Source organism: Balaenoptera acutorostrata, chromosome 17, assembly GCF_949987535.1.
Source record: "Balaenoptera acutorostrata chromosome 17, mBalAcu1.1, whole genome shotgun sequence".
Lineage (NCBI taxonomy): Eukaryota > Metazoa > Chordata > Mammalia > Artiodactyla > Balaenopteridae > Balaenoptera > Balaenoptera acutorostrata.
In genome coordinates, this window is record NC_080080.1 from 38,879,918 (window position 1) to 38,906,177 (window position 26,260).

A 26,260-nucleotide genomic window follows, 5' to 3' on the forward strand; every position below is an offset into this window, starting at 1 on the left:
AAACATAAGACAGGACAGGATGTTAACATTTAATATGTTCACTATTACAAAACATTATGTTTTTAAATTCAGAGAAATCTTTTCTTAATCTGAAGGGAAACGGAGGAGTAGAAATTCATTAAAGCAGGTCACGATGGCCACTTGCTAAACCAAACAAAAGCAGTCAACCAACAAGCCTCAGTGAACACTTCTGAGACTGTAACATTGGTTTTCCACGTAACATTAGCAAGAGATTTAAACTTTTAAAGATTCTTACAGGAAACTGAGAACAATCATTCCTTACTTCTTACAGATAGCTGCACAGATTACATGTGTAAGGGACCAAAGAAAAGGCCCAGGACCTTATTTCTAAGCTGCTTACCTTGTACGCTCCATAAGTAGCCATTGCACAGATCAGGATCATGAGAAGAGAAATTGCGATAGCAATGCACATGTCTGCAAAAAAGTTTTTTAAAAAAAGAAAGAAAATCAGTAGTAGCTCCACTGTTTTAACATATTTTAAAGTCACTCCTCAAAGGCATTTTGTTTATAAACCAATTATAGACAGGAACTTTATACTAAGTTAACCACCAGAGTTCCTTTGGAGTGTGAGTCGATGATTGTTAATGGAAGCAAAGTGCCTATAAGATTTTCTCCCTAAATCACACATAGGTCTGTATTAAATATATCTATAAATATATCTATGTATATGTATTTAAAAGTTTGGTCTTCTGGTCCACTGAATTATATATATAAGAAATGAGGTATTCTTTTTCTTATCAGGACCTTTATGTCTCTTGTTTAGTCTAGAGCCTGCCAACCTCTCCAATCTCCTCTCATCTCATCCCACACTTTCTTACTCACTGTAATCCAGCCACACCATTCAGTTCACTAAACACAGCCAAATCATCCCATGCCAGGGCCTCCTCACATTTGCAGTTCCCACTGAACAGAAGTAATGTCGCTCATATTTTCACATGATTGGCTCCGCCTTTCTAATCATTCAGCTCAACACCTCCAAGATCTCCCCTGGCCATCCTAGCTAATGTGACCCTCCCGGTCATGCCCACGTGACTGCTGTATTTTCTTTACAGCATGTTTCACTATTATCTTGCTTATTCGTGTACTGTCTCTGCTAGAGGAAACTTCCTGAGGAAAAGGAGCTGCTGTGTCTCGTTCTCTACTGCAACCTCAACACTGAGAAGGTGACAGATGCCACATGTGGGCGCTGAGCACTTGTACTGTGGTCAATCTGCACTGACATGTGCCGTAAGACTGAAATGTACTCCACAGTTCAAGGACTTAGTATCAAAAAAAAAAAAAATCCCATTAATGATTTTTATACTGATTACAAGCTGAAATAATATTTGGGATATACTGAGTTAAATACATTATTAAAGTTAATCACCTGTTTGTTGTTACCTTTTTAAATGAGGCTACTAAGAAATTTAAAATTACTTGTGTGCTTGCATCTTATCTTTGTTGAACAGAGCAGCTCTAGTACAAAGCCTGTTTCACAGTAGGTACAAACTGAAGACTTATTCAAGAGGTCATGTTACCATAACTTTAGGAGATTCTGATTAGAAGTACAGTATACCTGGGTTTCTGAAGGTAACGTGTAGGGTTATAATCAGGCTAAGAGAGTACAAAAACTCTTGCAGTAAAGTATCTGTATAGTGCTGACAGTTTCCAAGGCATTTTCACAGATACCTCATTGAGTCTTCATTACTCTGAGGTAGATGTTACTGTGCCCGGTTAATGGATTATGAAACCAGGGCTCAGAGGTTATGTAATTTGCTGAGACAGCATCTGCATCAAAAGGCTAAACTATGACTAATCCAGCTCTTATGACTCAAATCTTTGGCTCGCTCTACTATACTATGCTGCTTCTACTTAAGCTTTAAATACTGACCAAATGAACCAACCGAGACTGCCACTTGCTACAGGTATTTCTCCAAAGGAAAGCATTCCAGTTCTAGAGCCACCCACACTATATCCTCAGCTTCAGAGATGAGAGGATATTTTAAGCAGGTTTACAAACAGAATCATAAGGTCAAAGTACTTTCTGTGTCAGATGTATATATATCAACAAAGACCATTAGCCACCTTAAAAAAAATGAAGCTTCCTTGAAATAGTCTCTAGATTTAATGCAGTACCTTTATAATAAAGCTGATGACTTTTACTAAAGGAGTAAAAATTTGATTCTCAAAAAAAAGAGAAGGTTATAAGAGAATCAAGAGACAATTAATACTAGTCAGTACTTAAAAGAGCATGATTTCTCTCAGGATACGTATGTATTCTGTAGTTTACTTTATAATTTTAATGCTAAATGAACTCACCTTCCCTTATTATGAGGGAAGAGGTACCAACAAGGACATTCCATGTATGCCTCACAGTATTTTTGCCAGGCAAGTAACATGCCCAAGGTTGCCCAGCTAGCAAGTGGTGGATGAGCTATTCTACCCCAGATGTCTAACTCCAGAGGCAATGCTCTTAGCCACCATGCTACCCAGCTGTGAAGGAGGTAAAGCAAATGCAGTAGGGGAGCTCAAAGTCCTGGGAAACCAGAGAGCGTCCCTAAAAGGAGCTGGACATCCTTTATTATGTGCAAAGCCTATCAGAACTTGTAGTAATCTCTAAAATTTGAACTCAGGCAAAAGTTTATTATTTTCTTCTTTGTCTTACTTTGACGGTTTCCAAATTCTGTACAAGCCTATTTTATAATGAGAAAACATTAGTTTTATAAAAGCTAGCCCATTACAGGATACTCTTTGACTCCTTCATAGATCTTAAGAGAAATAGAGAGACAGACAGATAGATAAACAAGCAAACAAACAAAGCCAAGGCTTTATTTAAAAATAAAAATATAATGGTTATATTAATATTTATGTTATAATAAAATTTATATAAATTATCTTTTATATTAATATTAGGCATATCAATAAAATCTTTATTAATATAAAATATTAATACAGAATAAAACTAAAATCTTTAATAATTTTATGTCCTACTCTGGAAAAAAAAAGAAAACCACTCCAGAACTAAATCTCACATAATCATTAAAATTTTTTAAATTTCCATCTTTTTCAAAGAATATAAAACTCAGGAGAAATTTAAAAGGCACAAATAAAATGAAAGTCATAAAGTATCCTATCACCACTCACAATGAAACACCACAGAAAAAATGTTAATTTGAGATGAGGAAATTTTCAAAATTCTATTCCTATAAATGACTACACCAAGCACACTGAACAGACTGAATATATCACAAGCATGTCAAATAGCTTAGGTAGGATCAAAGCGTAAATCAAATAAAAACACAGAGCAGAGAAGATAAAACAGGTTAATGAACCTTGTATCTCCTAGCAGTCTAGAGCACAAGTCAGCTCCTCTGAAGTAGTGTGTAGCATACCATGGTAAACATGAGAGTTACTCTGAGGAATTAAAATTCATTTCTTTTACGATTATGTCAACAGGCAAATGAGTAACTGGTCCTACTAACAATATAGGGATTTTTACAATCAGTAAAGTACTGGTCAGTGACAGGAATATCCTTTACTTATTCTTTGCACTGTAGCTCCACCAACCAAAGTCAGAGCACACAGCTGGCAAGTTGTTTCCTAAATTACATTCCTGGCTTAATGACTCAGTTCTAATTTGAAAAGTTTCCAAAGAAAAGCTATACCACAGGCCACAAAGGCATAATTAGAAAGCATTTCCTGATACTTAGTCAATTAATCATTGAAATAGAATAGGCATATAAAGGAGTTCCCTGAAATGCCTTTGTTAAAATAATCTATTTCTAATTCTACTCTTCCTTAACATTTCTTGGGTTTGTGTCCTTCCCATAAAACTGGTAGCTAGATAGATAACTAGCACCTGATTTGTGCTCCTACATCATACTTGCCTAGTCATAAGTCATTCTTATGGCTCAATTTTCGGCCATATTTTTGGCTCATGAAAACAAACAGTATTTGGGGTATAGTTTCACCATTAAGTCTAGGAGAACTATTTTCAGATGAATTCACAGCAACAATATGAGCTACTGAGAGCAAAACACAAAAGCCCTCAACCCCTGCGGGGGTAAACACAAAACCCAGGTAAGTCCCTCCAATGGGGCCTCACGTTCTGAGGTTGAAAGCTTGGGGAAGAATAAGCATAAGGCACTAATTTTATTCCCCTAAAACAGAAGAAAAGCTCTAATATACTTTGTTATTTGTGTGGCAATTGTTTATAACTTTTTATTGAAGTAAATTCAGATAGAAGAGGGGTTTCTTGTAACTTGCTAATTTACAACTTTATTCTTAAACCCAAAACTTATTTCATGAATACTAAATAGGTGTGTAACATGGGATAAAAATGTGAGGCTGCAGAGATTAAGAGGACATAATCTTTGCTCTCAGATGCTTAGTGTCTACTAGGAAGGGATGGAAGAATTCAATAGCAGATAACAGATGACAAGCTAGGGGAGTTCAGAGGGGACAATATTTTCAGCCAAGAGGAACAAAAAAGAATTTATGGGAGGATGTGGTTATTTGGGCTGGGTCTTTTTTTCCCCTCATAAATTTTTTGTATTAAGATATAATTCACATTCTATAAAATGCACCCTTTAAAAAAGCATATATATAATTCAGTGGGTTTTTTAGTCACAAAGTTGCACAGCCATCACCACTAATTCCAGAATATTTTCATTCTCCCAAAAAAACCCCCTCTATATCCTTAGAAGTCACTCCCCTTTCCCCACCCCGCCCTCCAGCCCCTGGCAACCATTAACGTACTTTCCATCTCTTTAGATTTGCCTATCCTGTACATTTCATATAAATGGAATCATACAATATGCGGCCTTCTGTGTCTGGCTTATCTCATTTAGAATAATATTTTCAAGGTTCATACATGTTGTCAGGTGTTAAGATTTAAACTATAAGTTACAAAGGATTAGTTAGTTAAGTAATATACGGAAAATGTCAAGTTCAGAGAATCTCTGTTAACTCCTCACTTTCTAAGATAAGGAAATTAGCTCCTGCCAGCTATTCTCATATTGAGAAATTTATACCGACATAATTAAGTCTCAGAGGTTGCTTATATAAAAACAGAAAAACCTGGACTTCCCTGGTGGCGCAGTGGTTAAGAATCCGCCTGCCAATGCAGGGGACACGTGTTCAAGCCCTGGTCCAGGAAGATCCCACATGCCACGGAGCAACTAAGCCCGTGCATCACAACTGCTGAGCCTGTGCTCTAGAATCCGCGAGCCACAACTACTGAGCCCGCGTGCCAAATCTACTGAAGCCCGTGCGCCAAATCTACTGAAGCCCGTGCGCCAAATCTACTGAAGCCCGCGCACCACAACTACTGAAGCCCACGCACCACAACTACTGAAGCCCACGCACCTAGAGCCCGTGCTCTGCAACGAGAGAAGACACTGCAATGAGAAGCCCGCGCACCGCAATGAAGAGTAGCCCCCGCTCGCCGCAGCTAGAGAAAGCCCGCGTGCAGCAACAAAGACCCAACGCAGCCAAACATACATACATACATACATACATAAATAAATAAATTTTTTTTAAAAAATAGGAAAACCAATAAGGAGCATTTACATTTTTTGTAATTATGGTCACTGGGGAACCAAGATGTGTGACTAGACCTTAAGAGAAGGAAATAAATAAATTTAATAAAAAATATGCATGATCTATTTGGAACAATTTTGGAAACATTACTGATGGACACTAAAGAAGACTTGCGCAATTGGAAAGGCGTAAGTTTTAATTAGACTTTTTAAAGATTTCACATCTCTATAAACTTACTAAAAATCATGAAGTTGTACATTTAAAACGGGTAAGTTTTACAGCATACAAAGTATAGCGCAATAAAGTCGTTTAAAAAAAAAAGATGTACAAAATACAACATGTAAAGATGTTACTTCTCCCTAAGCTAATCAACAAATTTAACAGTCAGAGATACACAGCAGTATTTCCTGACAACTGGACATGTGGTGCTCAAGCACAGAAGAAAAAAATAAGCAAGAATAATTAGAAGATTTCTGACAAAGAAGGTAGGGTTAGCCCTACCATATACTACACATATTGGCAGGAGAGGTGGTGAATTGGCACCAAGCTTTCATTCCTACCCTCTAACGTGCCTTCCTGTTCTTCAGAGGCTAGAAAGCTAAAATCTAAATTTCCCAGATTCCCTTGCAACTGGGTGCTGGACGCATACAGGTTTTCCCAACTAGACACAGACACATAACAAAGACTCTCTCTTCTGACCAAACACCTTAGGCTCTATCCTTGGCCCATTTAGTCAAGTTTTGGCAAGAATCCTACGGAGTTAGTATACCTCACTCTTGGTATACAATCACTCTGATATCTGGTCAAATTCCTTATTTTTCACCCTCAATAGCATATCACCCTGGTCTGCCTTTAGCAAGAGTCCTGTTGCGTTATCTAGCAAGAACCCCCCTAGCCTTGATGTTTCCTCTTAGTGATTTTCCATCCGTTGACCTCCACCCTGCTCCTTGGCTATAATCCCCACTTGTCCTTTTTGGAGGGGGAATTGAGCTCAGTTTTTCTCCCCTACTGCAAGGCCCCCACTACAGTAGACAATCTTGAATAAAGTCTTCCTTACCATCTTTATCAAGCATCTGAATAATTTTTTCATTGACACAGTAAAGTTGAAAAAGCAAGTCTCAGAAGAAGGCATACTGTGTGAATCCACAATATAAAGTTCAAGCACGTGAAGCTTAAAACGATAGATCACTCAGTGATACAAATATACGTGGTAAGTTTATACAGAAAAGCAAAGGAATGATAAACAGTTCAGAAGAGTGGCAGCTATCTCCAAGATCAGAGGGGCTCTTTCGAAAGTTAAGGTAAAATTCAATTCCTCAAATCAAGTTGTGGCTGCACAAGTACTTACAGTACAATTACTCAGCTTATTTTATAAACGTTGTTTTACACTTATTCAATATTTAATAAGAGGTAACCCTATAAAGAATGAGGAACTCCAAATTATTGTTAATGAAAAAAGCAAGATAGGTGTTCACTGTATAGGGAACTTTTCTGAAAGGTTTGAATTTTTTCAAAATAAAGATTTGAAGTAAAAAAAAAAAAAAAATGATCCTAATACTAAATCTATGTTAAATTGTAAATCACATCCTAATTTCAAAACCACTGAAGTGCAAACAACAACAAAATGCATCATCAGAGAAGCAGCACTGGACACCTGTGCTAGTTTAGTTCCTGCTCAGTCGCTGGCAAACTCAAACAAGTAAGGAATTCTACAGGCTTAATGTATCTAATTTTAAAAAAGACATTTAGTAGAGTGTTTTTTTTTTTAAACGGTTTTCTTGTAGGCAAAGCGGGGAGATGTCCACCAAGTTTGGTTAAGTGGAACATCCGGATAAGGAGGTGAATGATTCTACCAGATGTCTTCCGTTTGTCTTTCCAAACCCACTCTCACCATCCAGTTATCTGCCCTAGCAGGCACACCGGTATGGGCCATCAGCAGGACTCCCTTACCCTGTGGCAGTTAGTTGAGTTCACTCAATGAGGAGTCCACACAAGGGACAGAGAGGAAGAGGCTGCCCCCTGCTGTGAGGCTGCCTCGGGTTGGCCCTGGACCAAAAAGGTAGCCTTGCTCCTTATAAGGAGTTCAACTCTGTATGACTCTCATTCCCAGCTCTAGTAGCCACTGCCTCCCATCTCTCCTTCAGATCGAGGGATGGTAACAGCTGGTCTTGATTAAGCAAATTACTTCACCGTCCCTAGTGGTCTTCTTACACCTCCATCTTTGTAAAAAGATCTTGAAAATAAATATTCATTGAATTATCCTTGTAAAAAAAATAAGATGTAGTCAAGGTGTAGAATATATAACCTTTTGAGCCATGTGACTTTTTTAAAAGATAAAGAGATGGGACTTCCCTGGTGGTCCAGGGATTAAGACTCTGTGCTCCCAACGCAGGGGGCCCGGGTTCGATCCCTGGTCAGGGAACTAGATCCCGCCTGCCGCAACTAAAAGAGCCCACACGCCACGACAAAGACCTGGCGCAGCCAAATAAATAAATACTAAAAAAAAAAAGAAAAAAGAAAAAAAGCTAAAGAGATGACAGGATGGAAGGACGGGAGGGTAGAGGGATGAAAATAAAGGGCCAAGATGCTTCCTGTGACTCCGCTCTCCCGGCTGTTGCATATGTATGTCTATTTCCTCAAGACATTGGCATGTCACGCACAAGTGGACAAGCTCTGCAGACCAAGTGCCCGGCTGGTTTGAGGGTATGTGAACAGACAGCAGGTAGGCAGCCTGGGCCTTTCCCAATGTGGTGCCAAGAGCCATGTGGAAGGCCTCAGCCGCTCTTCTTTTCCCTTCTATTTCTTAGTTTGTATTACCAAAACTTTCAAACATACACAGAAGTATGATGAATCTCCAGCACCCATTTTGTTTGGATTGTTTCATCTCTTCACTTCTGTCCATTCTACCACTGGTGGAAATCTGGATTATTTCCAGTTTTTGGCTATTACGAATAAAGCGACCGTGGCCATTTTTATACATGGCTAATGATGGACACAAGCATTCATTACTGTAGGGTACATACTTAGGAGTGAAACTGCCGGGTCATAGGGTGGATGTACATCTATATAGCTTTAGTTTTCCCAAAGTGGTTGAACGATTGACACTCCCAGCTGTAGCTTGAGAAATCCAGTGGTTCCAAAGCCGTATCAACAGGTGGCATTGTCAGTTCTGTTCATGTTGCCATTTTGAAGGGGTGGAGTGATTCACTACTGTGCTTGTAATTTACATTTCTTTTACAACTAATAATGTGGAGAATATTTTCATGTGCTTATTGGTCATATGGATACCTTCTTTGATGAAGTATCTGTTTTTCTCTTCTTGATTTCACCCAGAACCACTGACTATAAAGACCATCCTTTCTCCAATAAATGTAGTAGTGTTTTTATCCTAAACCAGGTTCCTATATACAGTAAACAAATTCTTCATTATTTTTATGGCCATTTCCTCCCCAGGGCAGGTGAATAAAGTAAGTTTGGCTTGAAAGACAATTTTGCTGCAAAATGAATCAGAACTTAATTTGGATGATCTGTTTGGCATTATGTTTGGCTCTGACACTTCCTGTGACAGTTCCCTGCCAGTCCATTACAATTTCACAAATAAAATTTCATGAAGTCTACTTATTTGAATTTTACCTGTTTCTCTTTGCCCCCTCATGTCCTTTTTCCGTTCCAGAATCTAATCCAGGGTCTTGTACTGCATGTAGTTGTATCTCCTTTGTTTCCTCCAATCTATGACAGTTCCCAGTCTTTCCTAGCATAGTCAATTTTTGATTACATAAATATGTTTATTTGTAAATTATAAATATATACTACAAATTTTTGTATATAAAATATGTAAAAATACAAATGTTGAAGAGATAGGTGTTTTTAAAAAGAGAACTCTTTATATTTTTTTCTTTATCCCAGTGGATTCTCCTATATGCCCCATTTTAGTATAAATCATAGGGATCTGACTTTCTTCTACCAGATCATTTTAGGAAAAGATCACATGGAAAAGTGAGATACACTCCTGCTCTGTCCTTCTGGATAAAATCTTGAGATGACTACCACCATTCCAAAAAGATATCAACTTAAAACTTCTATATACCGGAAATTCCCTGGAGGCCCAGTGGTTAGGGCTCCGTGCTTTCACTGCCGAGGGCGTGGGTTCTATCCCTGGTCAGGGAACTAAAATCCCGCAAGCCGCAAAAAAAAAAAAAAAAACAAAAAAATTGTTATATACCATAATTTTCAAGCACAATTCAAAGCAATTGACTGTACCCATTTCAAGGACTATTTAGTTGTATCCTCATGTATGTTAAATATAGAAAGGTTTGTCAGCCATGATGATCTTTGACCTACAAAGTTCTTTTTAAAAAGAGATCAAAACATACGAAAGGAAAATGTAAGAGGAAAGTTAAAAAAAGATTCACTCACGTGAATGAATATTCATCCTTCTGTATCTTTTTAACCATGCAATTTAAATGATCAATAGATAGTCCTAAAAGTAATTACAAACTATTCATTCACTTCTTTCAAATATATGAAATATCAGAGAAACTGCAAATGCACTGGAATTAATATCCAGGTCATTACAAAACAATTACTATTGTAAAGTCTTGAGTACCAGCAAGCCTTTGAAGTCAGGTAAATTAAGCCTATACTGTCAGACAGGTCACCACCCAGCTTAATCTCCAGCAATTAGAAAAAGGCAGGCAGTGTGACTATTTGATTCAGATACAACTGTATCTGAATCATTTAAAACTTCTTTGCTAACCTCAATTACTTAGAAAGGGAATCCTGCTACTGGAAACAGTGAAAGATAACTTATTTTTAAATGTCAATCACTGTATTTATAGATTATATAGTCTTTTAACTCAGGGGAAGGAAGGCAGAGAGATATTAATTTAATATTAATGGAATTCATTATCTTTCTGGAGGAATTCATCAGGGTAACAGGGTTATTCAGAACAGAGAGAATGAGCAGTGTTACAGCAGAAGTCACGTCTCAGTCTGACAAGGTCCCAAACCCCAGGATGATATAATGCCATGATATCTACTAGAAGCAATGGTGGTAGGAGATGATGGACATAAAGCATCTCCTGGCTTTGCATTTACTTCACTTCCAGCTTTTCTCAGGCTCCTCCTCCTGACCTCTAATGTCAGGGCTCCTTCAGGAAAAGTCTTTACTATCTCCCTAATGTAAATACCATTTTGAAGCTTATGTCCTCAAATTTACCTCGGCCCAGATGTCTGGTTCACATATCAAACTACCTTTTTAATCTCTCCACTTTAATATATCTAAGTAAGAACAGTTAGTAAAACAGTGAAATACATTGAGCCCTTATTATGGGCCACACCCCATTCGAAACATTTTTCATACACTAACATATTTAATCACAACAATCCCACGAGGTAGATACTACGATCACCCCTATATTCAGAGGGGGAAACTAAGCCACACAAACATCAGTAACTAGCCCAATGTTATCACATTTCACACATGGCAGGGTCAGGTTTCAAACTACGGTCTCTGGCTTCAGAGCCACACTCCTAACAACTATGCTAAGCCACTTAAATCAGTTGAGTTTTCTCCAAGGTGTGTTCCCATCTCCTGACCCTAGACTCTCTCACCCTGTGGGAGGCATGCAGTCTTAGCTGGAGGTAACTCCTGGAGGAGACAGTATGTCTCTCACAGAAAGCAAAGCCCTTACCCTTGACTTGGAATGCACTCTTTGTTCCAGGCCTGAGGAATGTAAAAGAGATTAGCAAAGCTATCTAAAGCCAGGAGACCTCAGGGAACTGAAGAGTCCTGGTTGTTCCTTATGGCTGGGGGCTGTGTGCGCCTGGTTGAGGGAAGATAATGTTCAAGGATGGTCGTTGCAAACTTGCTGACGTCCATGGTGGTGACTGAACTGAGATGGTAAGCAATTCTATGGGATTATTGTCTAATAATGACTTCCTCTTCTGTCTATATAAGATTCAGTAAATTCTAAATGAAGCGCCTTGCAACCATCAGGTGTCTTGGTCCTTCTGATCCCATATTCCCGGGGCTATTCAGTCCCTTACCCCTCTCCGTCGGGACCTGGAAGACCCCCTGCGGTGGCTGGACCGTCGCAAGCCCCAGTAAGGATGCAGACCATATATACTCAAGTTGAAAAGTAGGAGTCATCTTTGATTCCTCCCTTTCCCTCACTGCCCATACCAGGAAGTTCTGTCAATCCCACCTCCAAACCCACCCTCTTCCCCATCCCCAGTGTAGCCTGGATCGCAGAGAAACACCCCCCAAACCAGTCTCCAGGCCTTTGTACTCACACACCCAGTCCCCTAAATGCATCCTCTACTCAGCAACAAAAGGGATCTTCTGAAAACACATATCAGTTCATAACCGTGGAATTACTGAAAACCACTGAATGGTTTTCTCACTCCGAGAATAAATTTCACAAGTCTCACCATGTCTGTTGAATGCTCCTAGTCATTCCCTAAAACTGCATCTTCAGCCCCTCTCCACCTTACTCACTTTGTTCCAGACACTTTTTTTTTTTTTTTTAATGCACTGAAAGCTCTGCGAAGCCAATGAAAAATAAATTTGCGTGACCTTTTGTTTGGGACTGTGCACAGTACTGCCCCTTTCAGTTAGCATGGACACAGCCTGACTTCAGTTATATGATGTTTAGGTTTCCATGATCTTAGAGCTGGGGGCCTAGCCTCCTTTCTGCATACCCCACACATCCACATCCCTGTGTATATTTCTATTTATCTGGAAAAAGCAACAAAATAATCATCAAAAGGATTTCTAGAATGGAGAATGATCACCTCCTAGAAGAACGGTAAATACTGAAACATAATAGAAGACACAATAAGACATGTAATATCATTTGACCCTTCCTTCCTGCCATTGACTCCCTCTCCTCCCAAAAAGGCCAGAAGGCCCAGTGTAAAAATATTATGGCAAAGAAACAATTTAAAAAAATGGCTAAGTTAACATTAAGATGAAAAAAAGAAAGACTAAAGAAATTTTAATGAGACTCTTACACTTAGAACAGAGGCAGAATACAAGTAGCACATGAATATTTGTTGTTCTGACTTGTAATGATGGGAAGAGAGTTAAGTATCAGTTCAAATGGGCCCATGAATCAATATTTGTAATTGAATAGGAAGAACTGGCAGCTGGATTCCCTGCCCTTGAAAATACCAAAATATCTACAATAGTTGTCTGATGTACTTACTGGCATCGTCCATGAACTCAAAGTCACCTCCGAGTTCAGAACTTGAAAAGTGATACTGATCTGGATCAGCCAGGGCACTCAACAGAATCAGCAGTACCACGGCATTGATGATCTGCAAGAAAGAAAAACATGTAAGTAACCCCAGTATATGGTCCTTATAATAGAACATTACATTGACCACATGGAGTTTAACTTCAACAGCTGGTGGCCTTTCAACACGAAGCCCCACCCACTGAGGGAGCAGGCAAACATTTCCTTTTTTAAAAAGAAATTTATTTATTTATGGCTGCTTTGGGTCTTCGGTGCTGCGCGCAGGCTTTCTCTAGCTGCGGCGAGCGGGGGCTACTCTTCGTTGCGGTGCGTGGGCTTCTCATTGCGGTGGCTTCTCTTGTTGTGGAGTATGAGCTCTAGGAGCGCGGGCTTCAGTAGTTGTGCCTCACGGGCTCAGTAGTTGTGGCTCGTGGGCTCAGTGGTTGTGGCTCACAGGCTCTAGAGCGCAGGCTCAGTAGTTGTGGCACGCGGGCTCAGTAGTTGTGGCTCGCGGGCTCAGTAGTTGTGGCTCGCAGGCTCTAGAGCACAGGCTCAGTAGTTGTGGTGCACGGGCTTAGTTGCTCCGCAGCATGTGGGATCTTCCCGGACCAGGGCTCGAACCCATGTCCCCTGCATTGGCAGGCGGATTCTTAACCACTGCGCCACCAGGGAAGCCCCAGGCAAACATTTCTGAGGCAGAGACACTGCCAGCCCATTCATGCAGCCAAGGGCACATGGCTTGGTGTGCAGTTGGCTTTCACCTCACTGTGCCCTGGGCCGGGCACCCTAGAGCAGTGAACAAACATGCGGCAGCGCTGACGCCAGTGGTTGGAAAAACTCTCCAGCTAGCCACGCACACGCGAACGAGTTTGTTCAGGCGACCAAACATTTTTCACAGGTTCAAACAATAAGAACTTTGAGCCCATCCAGGAAGCAGTGCCGGAGAATGAGTGCAAAGCTACTTAGTGGCAGACCCTTACTTCTGCAGGAGCACAGGCGAGCCGCTTTCTATCCCAGGCCCCCATTTCTGTCTCCTAGAAGCGGCTGAATATATTTCTCTCGGGAACTTCAAACTCAGCCCGTCAAAGCGGAAACCATCTTCCTTAACACCTCCCACCTCTGCTCCTCCTTTCCTGTTCTCTATCTTACAAAACAGCATCGCCATTAATAATTAAAAGTGGAAAACACGCAGGCACTGCACTAAGTGCTTTATGTGGAATTTCTCTCTTAAGCCCTCCAATAACCTAATGAAGTAGGTGCCAAATTATCCCTGTTTTGTAAATGAGAAAACTGAGGCTCAGGGGTTAAGAACGCGGCCCAAGATCAAGCAAATAACAAACTGTAGAAACAGGATTGGGATCCAGGAATATCAGTTCCAAAACCTAATCTCTTAAAGTCTCCTGTTCTTCCTCAAAACCTGATTATCTTCGGGCTTCCCGTCTTCCTTTTCCCTTACATCCAACCAAGTGACAATTCCACTGCTGCATTTCTATTTCCTTTACTCTTCCTAACTGCCCGTGCTGCTTATAGACACATGGACCAACTGTGACGGGGCTAGAGGTGTGGGGGGCAGGTTTTCTAGAGTTTGGTGAGGCTCGGCTGAGACTGCGTTGTTATTTCTCCTTTGCTCTAAGCTGAGAAACTTGTGATAGAGCTCTATGTTTCACTCTTGTCAAAACTGAGAGAAAGATGAATAACCTTCATCTTTTATATAGAGAAAATTCTTTTACTAACAACAGTAACTAAAGGCATTTCCTACTATAAAAATCATATTCGGAAATACCTACTTACAGAAGAGGTTCAAATGGGGAGTCAGGTTATTCCTTTTACAAAATACCCACTCTAGAATCCATTTTGAAATGGCAATCCCAAGTGGTTGTTTTTTTGATTGTGGTAGAATTTGGAATGACCTTTTTTTCTTCCTCTATTTTCCAAACTGTCTAATATGGTCTGATTGCGTTTTGAAGTTATAATAATGAGAATGGCAATTTTCCAGAGCATACGCATATATTACTAATTTAAATAGATACCACAAGCTTGTGGTTAAAACTTTTTTTTTGATTAATTAATTAATTTATTTTTGGCTGTGTTGGGTCTTCGTTTCTGTGCGAGGGCTTTCTCCAGTTGCGGCGAGCGGGGGCCACTCTTCATCTCGGTGCACGGGCCTCTCACTATCGCGGCCTCTCTTGTTGCAGAGCACAGGCTCCAGACGCGCAGGCTCAGTAGTTGTGGCTCATGGGCCCAGCTGCTCCGCGGCATGTGGGATCCTCCCAGAACAGGGCTCGAACCCGTGTCCCCTGCATTGGCAGGCGGACTCTCAACCACTGCGCCACCAGGGAAGCCCTAAAACTTTTTTTAGGTTCAGAAAGGTATACAGTGAAAACTGAGTCTCCCTCCTATTCCTATCTGACAGTCACCCTCCCCACAGTGGCTACTAGAACTGCCAGTTTCTTGTTTCTCTCCAAAGGGCCGAGAAACTTCCCAGCACATTTTAAAGAGAGTATGATTAGCAAAACTGGAGTTGAAGAAAATCTTTCAGAACATTATCTGAAGCTTAAAGGAAAGTATGAGTTAGTTCCACAACGGGCAGATGATTTAGCAAAGATGTTCTTTGACAAATCATCAAGTTTTCTTGGCATTTTATTCCCTCTATATTCTTATCTTTCGAAAAGGCAGACCAAAGATTATGGACTGAAATAAGATCAGATAAAATAACCTAAGAATGTGTTTTGAAAAGTTAAGCACCAGACAAAGGCAATGTGTTTACTGCTGTTATCATAATGGGGTTGGTTTTTGAAGGTTTGAAAAAAAAAAAAACAAAAAAACCCAACACATCAATTTGGGATTCATGGGTGAAGCTTTAATGAAGGAAGGGGTGGGGTACAGAGGGTAAGAGAGAAAAATGGCTAGGTGAGGCAGGGCAGTGAACCCAGTTAGGAAATACAAGCCAGACTTAGGGATCCTTTAGGGCTAGTTACAGAGTTTGGGTTTTATTCTAAGTGCAACAAGAAGCCAATGGAGAATATTAAGGAAGGAAAGAATGTGATCTGTTTGGGGTTCAAATGAGTAAATTACGTAAAACACCTAGAAGGGTAGCTGGCATATAATAGTGACTCAAATTAGTTGCCTTACCTCTTCAAACCTTAACAAGAACCATATAAAAGCTCTTGGGTGGCATCAGAAAGTTACCTGGTCTCAGATCTCCGGAGACAGTGCTATGCAGCTGCTTTCCTGTCTTTTCAGTTCCAGTGGGCCTGTCAAGTCTTGGTCAACTTGTTATTACCCCCTTGCCTGCTTTACTTATCATAACACTTCCACTAGCTGCCTCCTAGAGTAGGTGCTTTGTTAAGTGCTTAGGAAAGAGCCTCCCAGGATTCACGATAGGTTAAATAAATCATGCACCCAAGTAACACAAAGCATGAAGCCGTAAGTACAACAAGACTTCACAGAAAGAATAATGCAGAGTCAGAGAAAGATACTACTGAAGCCTGAGGCCGAGACCGGGGTTCACAGGGAGGTGCAGTGGACATGGGAGCGTTTGGACAGGGGCTGGAAAGGTGAGAAGGTTTTGGAACCCAAGAGGTGTAGAAAAGAACAATTTCGGGATTCCCTGGCGGTCCAGTGGTTAGGACTTGGCGCTTTCACTGCTGGGGCCCGGGTTCAATCCCTGGTTGGGAAACTAAGATCCTGCAAGCCACACGGTGTGCCCCCCGCCCCCAAAACAAACAAACAAACAAATAAATAAGAGAGAAGAACAATTTCAAGTATGAGTAAAGCCACCGGGACAGGGGCCTGCGCTGAAAAGAGCAAGCAGTTCGATTTGGTTAAAACACAGTAGACAAAGGAAAGTGCTAGGGGATGAGACCAGAAATGCAGGCTGGGGCCAGATGGCAGCGAGTCCTCAAAGCCAGGCGAGGAATTTGGGGCTTTATCCAAAAAGTTAATGAAGGTTTTTGAGGCAGGATATGACGTGATCAGAGCCGTCGTTAGGAAGACCAAGCTAGAAAAGGCTGGGAGGCTAAAACGGAGGCAGGAAAGCATTCTGGAAAGTACTGCAATAGTCTGGCTGAGCAGTAATGAGGGTCTGGGGTCCACTTCATCTCTAATTCTCATGACAACCCTGTCAGATTGTCATCTTAGGCATTAGTTTGAGAGGTTACTTAGGTCCTACGTGTGGAAGAGCCAAGGTTTGAATCTCAAGGCCTTTCCATGTGGAGGTGTAATTATTAGACACACAGGAAGTGACGAGCTGCAAGGATAAAAAAAGAAGCAAAGGAGACTCTGAAATTTCAAGCCTGGGTGACAAAATCTTGTCATTATCAGAAATAAGGACCGTGACAAGGTTGATTTTAGGTGGGAAAAGTACTTGCAGGCTGTCCGAATAATCATGTGTTGGCTTGTCCGTCTGGCCTCTCAGCCTCCTTTTTTTATTCGGCCTTTGGTGGTCAGGCCTGCCCTCCGTGTGTGTTTGCCTCTCCCACTTCTGACGGCCTCATGCCTAGTCCTGTGTGCTTTCGTGCTCTCTCCTGCTCAGTCTCTGAACGTGTCACATCGTTGCCAACGTCAGAGTTCTGGCTCCTGGTTCCGTGTGTTCTCACTCCACAGCGGGTCCTGGGTCCTACGCTGGGCTGTGCTCTAGTTGCTCCGGTCACTGTCATCCTCTCCCCTGTCCCTGTGGCCCTGTGGCCCTTCTCTCTGTGCCCACAAGCAGAGACCACAGTCCTGGGGCCAAGTTCCCTTCCACTTGCCCTTGTTCTTCGAGAGTCCAGAGAAAGGAGACAGATAATGCAAAGATGTGATGGCAAGGTCATGACACTTCACAAATGACTCACCACTGTGCTCTTTTAATCACAGAGTGAAATCTTCACAATAGAAGGTCTGCGTGTTGACACATATTTACTGTGTCATCCTATGAAACCTCAATTGTTGGATGGGAATGTGGCACTCCACGGAGGATGTGGATACAGTAGGGTGACAGGGTGACCCATGAAGACCTAGGTCTGTGCAAAGCGGTGGAGGGTGGGCGGTGAACTAGCCATGGTAGATACTAAACATGGTTGGATGGAAAAGGTCAAATACAAGTCAAAGCCCCCAAGAACAGTGGGTAAGAAGTACTTCCCAAAAAAGAGAAAATGGAAATCACCCAATCATCAGTCACCCAAAAATCATTCCATTTCAAGAATGAAATGTCACCACAAATGAGAACCAAGAAGACGGTTAAGACTTGCCAGGAGCAGATTATGTAATGACCACAGCTAATCTAAATGTAAAAGAAAGACAGGGCATATTTATGTTCTTGTTCAGTTAATGCTCACTAACATTTGGGCTTTGTCTGTTTTGGTAGGTCATGTACAACTGTTCCTGTTCTATTTATGAAGTGTTCCTGTGGTGTTGCATATTTTTTCCTTGTTCCTGACAATGATTACTTCCACATGTAAATAAATTCAACGTCTGTCCCGTTACTTAAGTGGTGTCAGGCCCCTGTATATTCTCCGGGGATCTAAGGTGCTCTTCACCCTTAAATCATATTTCAGACCCTAAATGAACAGTGAGACTTGCAGCTTGAATCTAAACAACTGAAAATGTGAAATGTAATTATCAGCTCTCTTTTTAAAAGCCTCAATAAATGAAACTTAAGAACACTCAAACCCACTGAGTTAATAATTACACAACAATCAGAATTTTACACAGAAAGTTGTGTCCAAAAATGATCACTGCAGACTTATTTGTAGTAATGAAAATTTGAAACAGAAGTAGAATGACTAAATTACAACCAAATAAGAGAATGCTACATAAGCATTAAAAATCATATTAAAAATTATTAATGACAAGAAAATGTTCACATTATAATGTTAATTGATAACTGTAGTATAAAAATTTTTGATTCCAATTTATTATTATGTTCACATGCATATATCACAGACTAAAAACACCAAAACATACAGTGTTATAAACCATGTGGTGGGTCTGGAGGTGCCTTGTACCTTGCATTATCACTGTACCTTTTTTTGTATTTTCCAGAGTGTCTAACATGAGCATAGTTGCTTTTATAGTCAGGAAAAATTATTTCAAGCTTCAAAACTATTCTTAATATGAAATATGTTATAGAATATTATTATTACACCTCATTTCCTAAAGAGAAAAAATTACTAGTAAGAAGATGGCCAGGCATTCAAGTTAAAACTTGGAAATAGGGAATTCCCTGGTGGTCCTGTGGTTCTGATTCTGGGCTTTCACTGCTGGGGGCCTGGGTTCGATCTCCGGTCAGAGAACTAAGATCTTGCAAGCCACGCAGCACATTAAAAAAACAAACAAAAAAAACAAAACCGAAACAAAACAAAAAAAACCCTGGAAATAGGTATATCAGAGGAGAAAAAAGTCACAGTAAAATATAGTAAGTCCCCTACATACAAACCTTCAAATTACGAACTTTCAACAATGCAAACATGTGTTCCATCAACATCAGGTGTGACTGAAATTGCAGCTTGCCCTCCATCTCCCATTGCTGAGGATCCTTCAGCTCTACCATCTCCCACCTCCTCTCCCTCCTCCAGTCAGTAACTCTTCTTGCCTGTTCACTTGATGCCAGCCCCTGTATGCCAGCTGTTGTATTTGTACTACTGTACTTTTCAAGGTACTGTACTGAAGATTTAAAATGTTTTATTTTATTTTTGTTTTGTTTTTTATGTATTATTTGTGCGAAAAGTACTATAAACCTATTACAGTACAATACTATATAGCCGATTGTGTTAGTTGGGTACCTAGGCTAATTCTGGTGGACTTACGAACAAATTGGACTTGCAAATGCGCTCTCGGAAGGGAACTCATTCATATGTAGGGGACTTACTGTAAAATAATAACAATTAAGAGATCTGCCACTTCCAGTAATGGTGAACTAGGTTATACAAACCAATCTTCTCACTGAGGACAACTAGAAAATTTGGACAAAATAAAAACAACATTGTGAGAAGGTATTAGCTAGCAAGGCAGTGAGGAATTATGGGGCCAAGATCCAGGAGAAGGCAGAAATACCGCTGAGGGCAATTGCTGATTCCAGAAAAGACGATGAGAGCTAAAAGCTTGAGAGCACCTTGACAGCCTTGCTGAGCCAGAGTTAAGAGCGGGAGTACAGGGCGTGCTGGGTGGGGATGGAGGGTAGAAATCCCCAGGGCTTTGCCATAAGACCCTGAAGGGGCTTCACCATTGGAGTAAGGTGAACCAGCAAAGACAAGTCTTTAGAGTGACAGGGCCCAGCTTTGCATCATCTGAATCCTGCAACTGAACTGAGGGAATTGCCAGTTGCTAGGCCCCTGCAAGAAGCTATCAAAATCCTTAGTGGAGAAAAGATACCATCCCACGCTTCGAATTATTTCTTCAGTTTTTCAAATACAATGTCCAGAATACAAGAAACAGGAGAAGACAGGATGCTAAAAACAAGGACCAGCAGAAACAACAGACAACAGAAATAGACCACGGGCGCTGCTCTAGATACTGAAGCTAATGGGCTCCCCTTTAAAGTGACTACACTTGCAATATTCAAAGAGATTCTTAAAAAACGAGAATTTTGCCAGGGAACTTAAATCACAAAAAAAAGGGATATGAGAGATTTTTTAAAGAATAGAATATACAGTAGCCAAATCAAGAACTTAGTGGCTGGGTTTAACCCATTAAGACAGAGTTATAAGAAAACTAACAAGTTGGATAAGACAGAAGAAAATATTCAGACAGCTGGCTTTAATAAAAACAAAAGCAGTCAGAAGACAATGGAGGTACATCTCCAAAATGCTAGGGAGGAAAGGACCATCTACAAGTTTACAAGAAAAAAAACAAAAACAAAACCAATCCTTCAAGGATGAAAATGAAACAAAGATACTTTCAGAAAAAAACAAGGGAATTGGTCACCAGCAGCTGAACAGTAAAGAAAGCATTAAAGGGTGTTCTTTGGACAAAAGAAAAATGATACCAGATGGAAGGCTGAAGATGGACAAAGAAGTTAAGAACAACAAAAATGATAATTAATTGTGAATATTGGTAACAAATAACAACAACAATAATGATTTGAGCACAAAATACAAATAGAATATAAATACACAATAATGGCATATAGCTCAAGAGAGGATAATTGGAACTGAACTGATCGTAGGTCCTTGCATTGTACAGGAAGAGAAAGTACCACTTAATATGAGATTTTTAAAAGTCAACAATATATGTTGTAATCTCTAGGGTAACCTTTTAGAGAAGTCACAGTTGGGTGGCAGATACACCAAGTGTTTGCTCAGTGATAACTGAGGTGTTTATATCTTACGTACTTTCTGTATGTGTGAAATAGTCACAGTAAAATGGCTAAAAATTTAAAAATGAATATAAATTATAATCTAATATAATCTTTTCAGACAGCTGGCTAATTTTTATACTCCGATATTTGGAAATATTTTCTAAAAACTATTAATGGCAGATGTGCCTTTCACTTGGGTACAATTTCAATGGGCAAATCAAAATGAAATTAAGCTTGGACTTTTCAATTAAAATTTATTTAAATCAAATTTTAGAGTTCTGATCCAAATGTGTTTATTTATTCAAATAAGCCCCTGTCTACATGGTCCTGGTTCTGATATTAAAATAAATTTCCAACACTTGCTATTTCATTTCAAACAATTGTGGTAAATATATTCTGGGGAAAATTAGATTTACCATAAAATCCTACCTGCTAAGGGTAAGCTGTGACAAAGTGAGAGAGTGGCATGGCATGGACATATATACACTACCAAACGTAAAACAGATAGCTAGTGGGAAGCAACCGCATAGCACAGGGAGATCAGCTCGGTGCTTTGTCTCCACGTAGAGGGGTGGGATAGGGAGGGTGGGAGGGAGGGAGATGCAAGAGGGAAGAGATATGGGAACATATGTATATGTATAACTGATTCACTTTGTTATAAAGCAGAAACTAACACACCATTGTAAAGCAATTATACTCCAATAAAGATGTTAAAAAAAAAAATCCTACCTGCCTAAGAAATTGACTAAATTAGTTCATCTACTATGTGCCTGACACTCTGCTTAAAACTGGATTATACAAAGATGAATAAGGCATGGTCCCTGCCCTCAAGGATTAGCAGTCCAGGGGATAAACAAACATCAGCAACCAAGTAAAATGTAGAATAAACGTTATAACATTCATTAATTCATCCACTGAATTGTTCAAAAATTATCTATTAGGCAACAAATATATGCCAGGCACTATGCTAACATCAATATACATTATTCCTCCCCCCCACAAGGTAGTCTATTGTCTAATGGGGAAGACAGTCAAATTAGCTGTTCCATTTAGATGAAAAGGAATTCTGCTATACTAGTGGCTGAGGAGAAGGGGGTGGCAGTTGAAAGCCTCCACAGGAAGAGGACTTTCTTAACACCAGAAAGTAAGAGACATTTGGAAATCCTGAGAGACAAAGATTACAGCACAAATAATTTCAGGGAATCAGACTAAGTGACTAAGAATTAACTATTAAGAGAAAGTTCAAGGAAACAAAAATATAAGAATGAGCTACCCTTGACAGTCCTTTGACTTGGATTATAATTACAGCCACTGTTTCCAATAATAGAAGCTATAAATCCTCTACGTTATACAGTGTGCAGGAGAAAGTTTAAGCAGTAAAATGAAGTTGTATCCTTCCTTAGAGCCCCATTTCAGTAGGCAGATTTTTTAAATGTATTATAAAGATTCCCCCCCGCCCTGCCAAATTCAATGAGGTCCTTCTGATTCACCTTGCAGGCCACAGTGCCATCCTTTTGGCATGTCTTCCTCATGGGTGATAGATTAAATCAAGAAACCACCACCACTACACATTCTCTTTTTTTTTTTTTAAATAGTAATCTTTTATTTATTAATTTATTTTTATATTTATTTTTGGCTGTGTTGGGTCTTCGTTTCTGTGCGAGGGCTTCCTCTAGTTGCGGCAAGTGGGGGCCACTCTTCATCGCGGTGTGGGGGCCTCTTCACTATCGCGGCCTCTCTTGTTGCGGAGCACAGGCTCCAGACGCGCAGGCTCAGTAGTTGTAGCTCACAGGCCCAGCTGCTCCACGGCATGTGGGATCTTCCCAGACCAGGGCTCGAACCCGTGTCCTCTGCATTAACAGGCAGATTCTCAACCACTGCACCACCAGGGAAGCCCCCACATTCTGTCTTATATTACTGAAGCCGTTTTGCCTGCCCTATGTGGTGTGATTATTGTTACGCCACTCTACAGATGAGGACTCTCAGACTTTGGGGAAACCTGCACAAGGTCATGACATTTTCAGGTGACGCTCAATCATGGGTCCTTTGATTACAAATGCCACACATGCTCTTTCCAGTAACCCAGGTTCCGCCCAAAAAGCCACCACACCCAGTTCACAAGCCCTGGCGACTCTGCTCACCAGTCCCCTGGCAGCAGGCTCAGAATTCTTTTCAAGGGAGTGTTCCAGACAGCCACTCTCAAGGCGACAGGAAGCGGCAAGCAGAGTGAAACTGACTTGCGACCCCAGCAGAAGCAGCCTCAATTGCCCTGAATGGACTTGGTCAGGTTCTGGTGTTCACTCTCAGGCTGACACACCACTATATGTATTCTCTCAGAATGATGAGAAAGATGTCTGGTCAGTGAACAGAAGTCAAAGGATGGTCCTCTAGCAGAGGCCAGAAAGAAGGCTGTTCAAAGAGCCACTAGGAGACTGGGGGCGGTGGGGTGTGGACAGGGAGAACAACTGTGTTCCCTTTTATGCCCTAAAGAACATTCTGGATCTCTGACTATAAGGAGACAGGCCTAGCCCAGAGCCTAATTTAGAATGGGCTATGGGGACCTAAACTCTGTACACAAGGAAGGATCAAGCACTAGAGGGTTAGAAGGCCAGCATCCAAAAAAGAGGAGAAAATATAAACTGCAAAATGGCTAAATTAATTTTTTAGTGCAACAAACATGGTGCTCTTTGTGTTCTGATATGCTCTATTCATTAGCTCTATTAGTCCCTATTTGTAACCATCCTATTCCAACAACTTGGATAATCATTAAAAATATGCTTTGGGAAAAAAAAAAAAAAATATGCTTTGGGGGCTTCCCTGGTGGCGCAGCGGTTGAGAATCTGCCTGCCAATGCAGGGGACACGGGTTCGAGCCCTGGTCTGGGAAGATCCCACATGCCACGGAGCGACTAGGCCCGTGAGCCACAACTACTGAGCCTGCGCGTCTGGAGCCTGTGCTCCGCAACAAGAGAGGCCGCGATAGTGAGAGGCCCGCGCACCGCGATGAAGAGTGGCCCCCGCTTGCTGCAACTGGAGAAAGCCTTCGCACAGAAACGAAGACCCAACACAGCCAAAAATAAATAAATAAATAAATAAATATTATTTAAAAAAAAAAAAAAGCTTTGGAAGACTGTTTAAAACATTCCCTGTTTAGTTTCAATACATACAAGAATACTTTATTCCTACAGCTGTTCACCAAAGACAAAATTGAAACTCATAAAAACAGAATGTCTTTACTAATGAAAGTGAAGAGGCAGTAACAGACTTAACCATTAGAATATAAATTTTGCATTCTATTCAGGAACAGTGTTGCTATATTGTACTTTAGAGTTAAATTTTTTCTTACGAAATAGCAATACATTTAATACACCCCAAAACAACAACTTTTGAAATTAAGACAGAAAACATACACTTTTAGTTTGCACACATGGCTTGCAGTTTAGAATAAAAAGCAGCTAAAGTATAACTTGATAGCTAAGTTTTAAAAAAATCTTGTCAAAGTAAAATAAAATGCAATGACATAATCTAAGTACTCTTAGACAAATGTTTTGTAATCATAATGCTGAATTGTTAATGATTTCTCCTTTCCACACATAAAATGTATGCCATAAATATTCATTACTATGAATCTAGGTAATGGAACATTCTTGAAGGTGACATTAATGTCTGATATTGTTACTTTTAGCTAAAAGAAAACAGTATTAGATTACTTCAAAAGTAAACAGCCTCTGAAGATCATTTTTCTTAAGCTATTCTCAAAGTAAACTAATGAAAAGATTATCTAATAAATTATTAACTGTCGCTAATGTAAATACAAAAATATCTTTAAGATTCTATTCCTGTTTGCATACTTTCTTTAGAACAAATATTAAGATTACCTGAGAGGGACTTCCCTAATGGCACAGTGGTTAAGAATCTGCCTGCCAATGCAGGGGACACGGGTTCGAGCCCTGGTCCAGGAAGATCCCACATGCTGTGGAGCAACTAAGCCCGTGCGCCACAACTACTGAGCCTGCGCTCTAGAGCCTGCAAGCTGCAACTACTGAGCCTGTGTGCTACAACTACCGAAGCCCACACACCTAGAGCCCTGCGAGCTGCAACTACTGAGCCTGTGTGCTACAACTACCGAAGCCCACACACCTAGAGCCCGTGCTCTGCAACAAGAGAAGCTACCGCAATGAGAAGCCTGCGCACTGCAACGAAGAGTAGCCCCCACTCGCCGCAACTAGAGAAAGCCCACATGCAACAATGAAGACCCAACGCAGCCAAAAGTAAATAAATAAATGTTAAAAAAAAAAAAAAAAGATTATCTGAGAAACTTTCATTTAGTTTCTAAACAGCTGGTAGGGGGAAAAAAACTAGGCAAAGAAATATTCTCAGGTAAATAACGAAAGAATCAAAGAAAGCACCTTTTGAAATTTTACTAACTTAATTTTTTAAACATTTTCACAAAAGCTCTCTGGTGTTTCTGTTATTAATTTAAAGTTTGTTCCTCAAGACAAGGATGTTCATTCTTGCCACTTTTATCCAACACAGTTTTGTAAGTCCTAGCTACGGCAATCAGAGAAGAAAAAGAAATAAAAGGATTCCAAATTGGAAAAGAAGTTAAACTGTCACTGTTGGCAGATGACATAATACTATACATAGAAAACCCTAAAGATGCTACCAGAAAACTACTAGAGCTCATCAATGAATTTGGTAAAGTTGCAGGTTACAAAATTAATACACAAAAATCTGTTGCATTTCTACACACTAACAACAAAAGATCATACAGAGAAATTCAAGAAACAAATCCCATTTACCATTGCATCAAAAAGAAAATACCTAGGAATAAACTTACCTAAGAAGACAAAAGACCTGTACTCTGAAAACTATAAGATGCTGATAAAAGAAACTGAAGACGACACAATCAGATGGGAAGATATACCATGTTCCTGAACTGGAAGAATCTATATTGTCAAAATGACTATACTACCCAAGGCAATCTACAGATCTGTAGATTCAATGCAATCCCTATCAAATTACCAATGGCATTTTTCATAGAACTAGAATAAAAAAATCTTAAAACTTGTATGGAGACACAAAAGACCCCAAATAGCCAAAGTAATCTAGAGAAAGAAAAATGGAGCTGGAGGAATCAGGCTGCCTGACTTCAGACTATACTACAAAGCTATAGTCATCAAAACAGTATGGTACTGGCACAAAAA

At 40.2% G+C, this 26,260-nt stretch overlaps 1 protein-coding gene across 1 annotated transcript in view; it reads right to left on the reverse strand.

The window, feature by feature from the left end:
• LAPTM4B (lysosomal protein transmembrane 4 beta) overlaps positions 1-26,260 on the reverse strand; it is a 69,201-nt gene that overhangs the window by 28,193 nt on the left and 14,748 nt on the right. Inside the window, exons 2-3 of the mRNA XM_057532136.1 lie at positions 12,750-12,861; positions 362-435 (exon numbers count right to left, since the gene is read on the reverse strand). Of these exons, the coding sequence (XP_057388119.1) occupies positions 362-435; positions 12,750-12,861 (186 nt within the window). The remainder of the gene's footprint in view (positions 1-361; positions 436-12,749; positions 12,862-26,260) is intronic.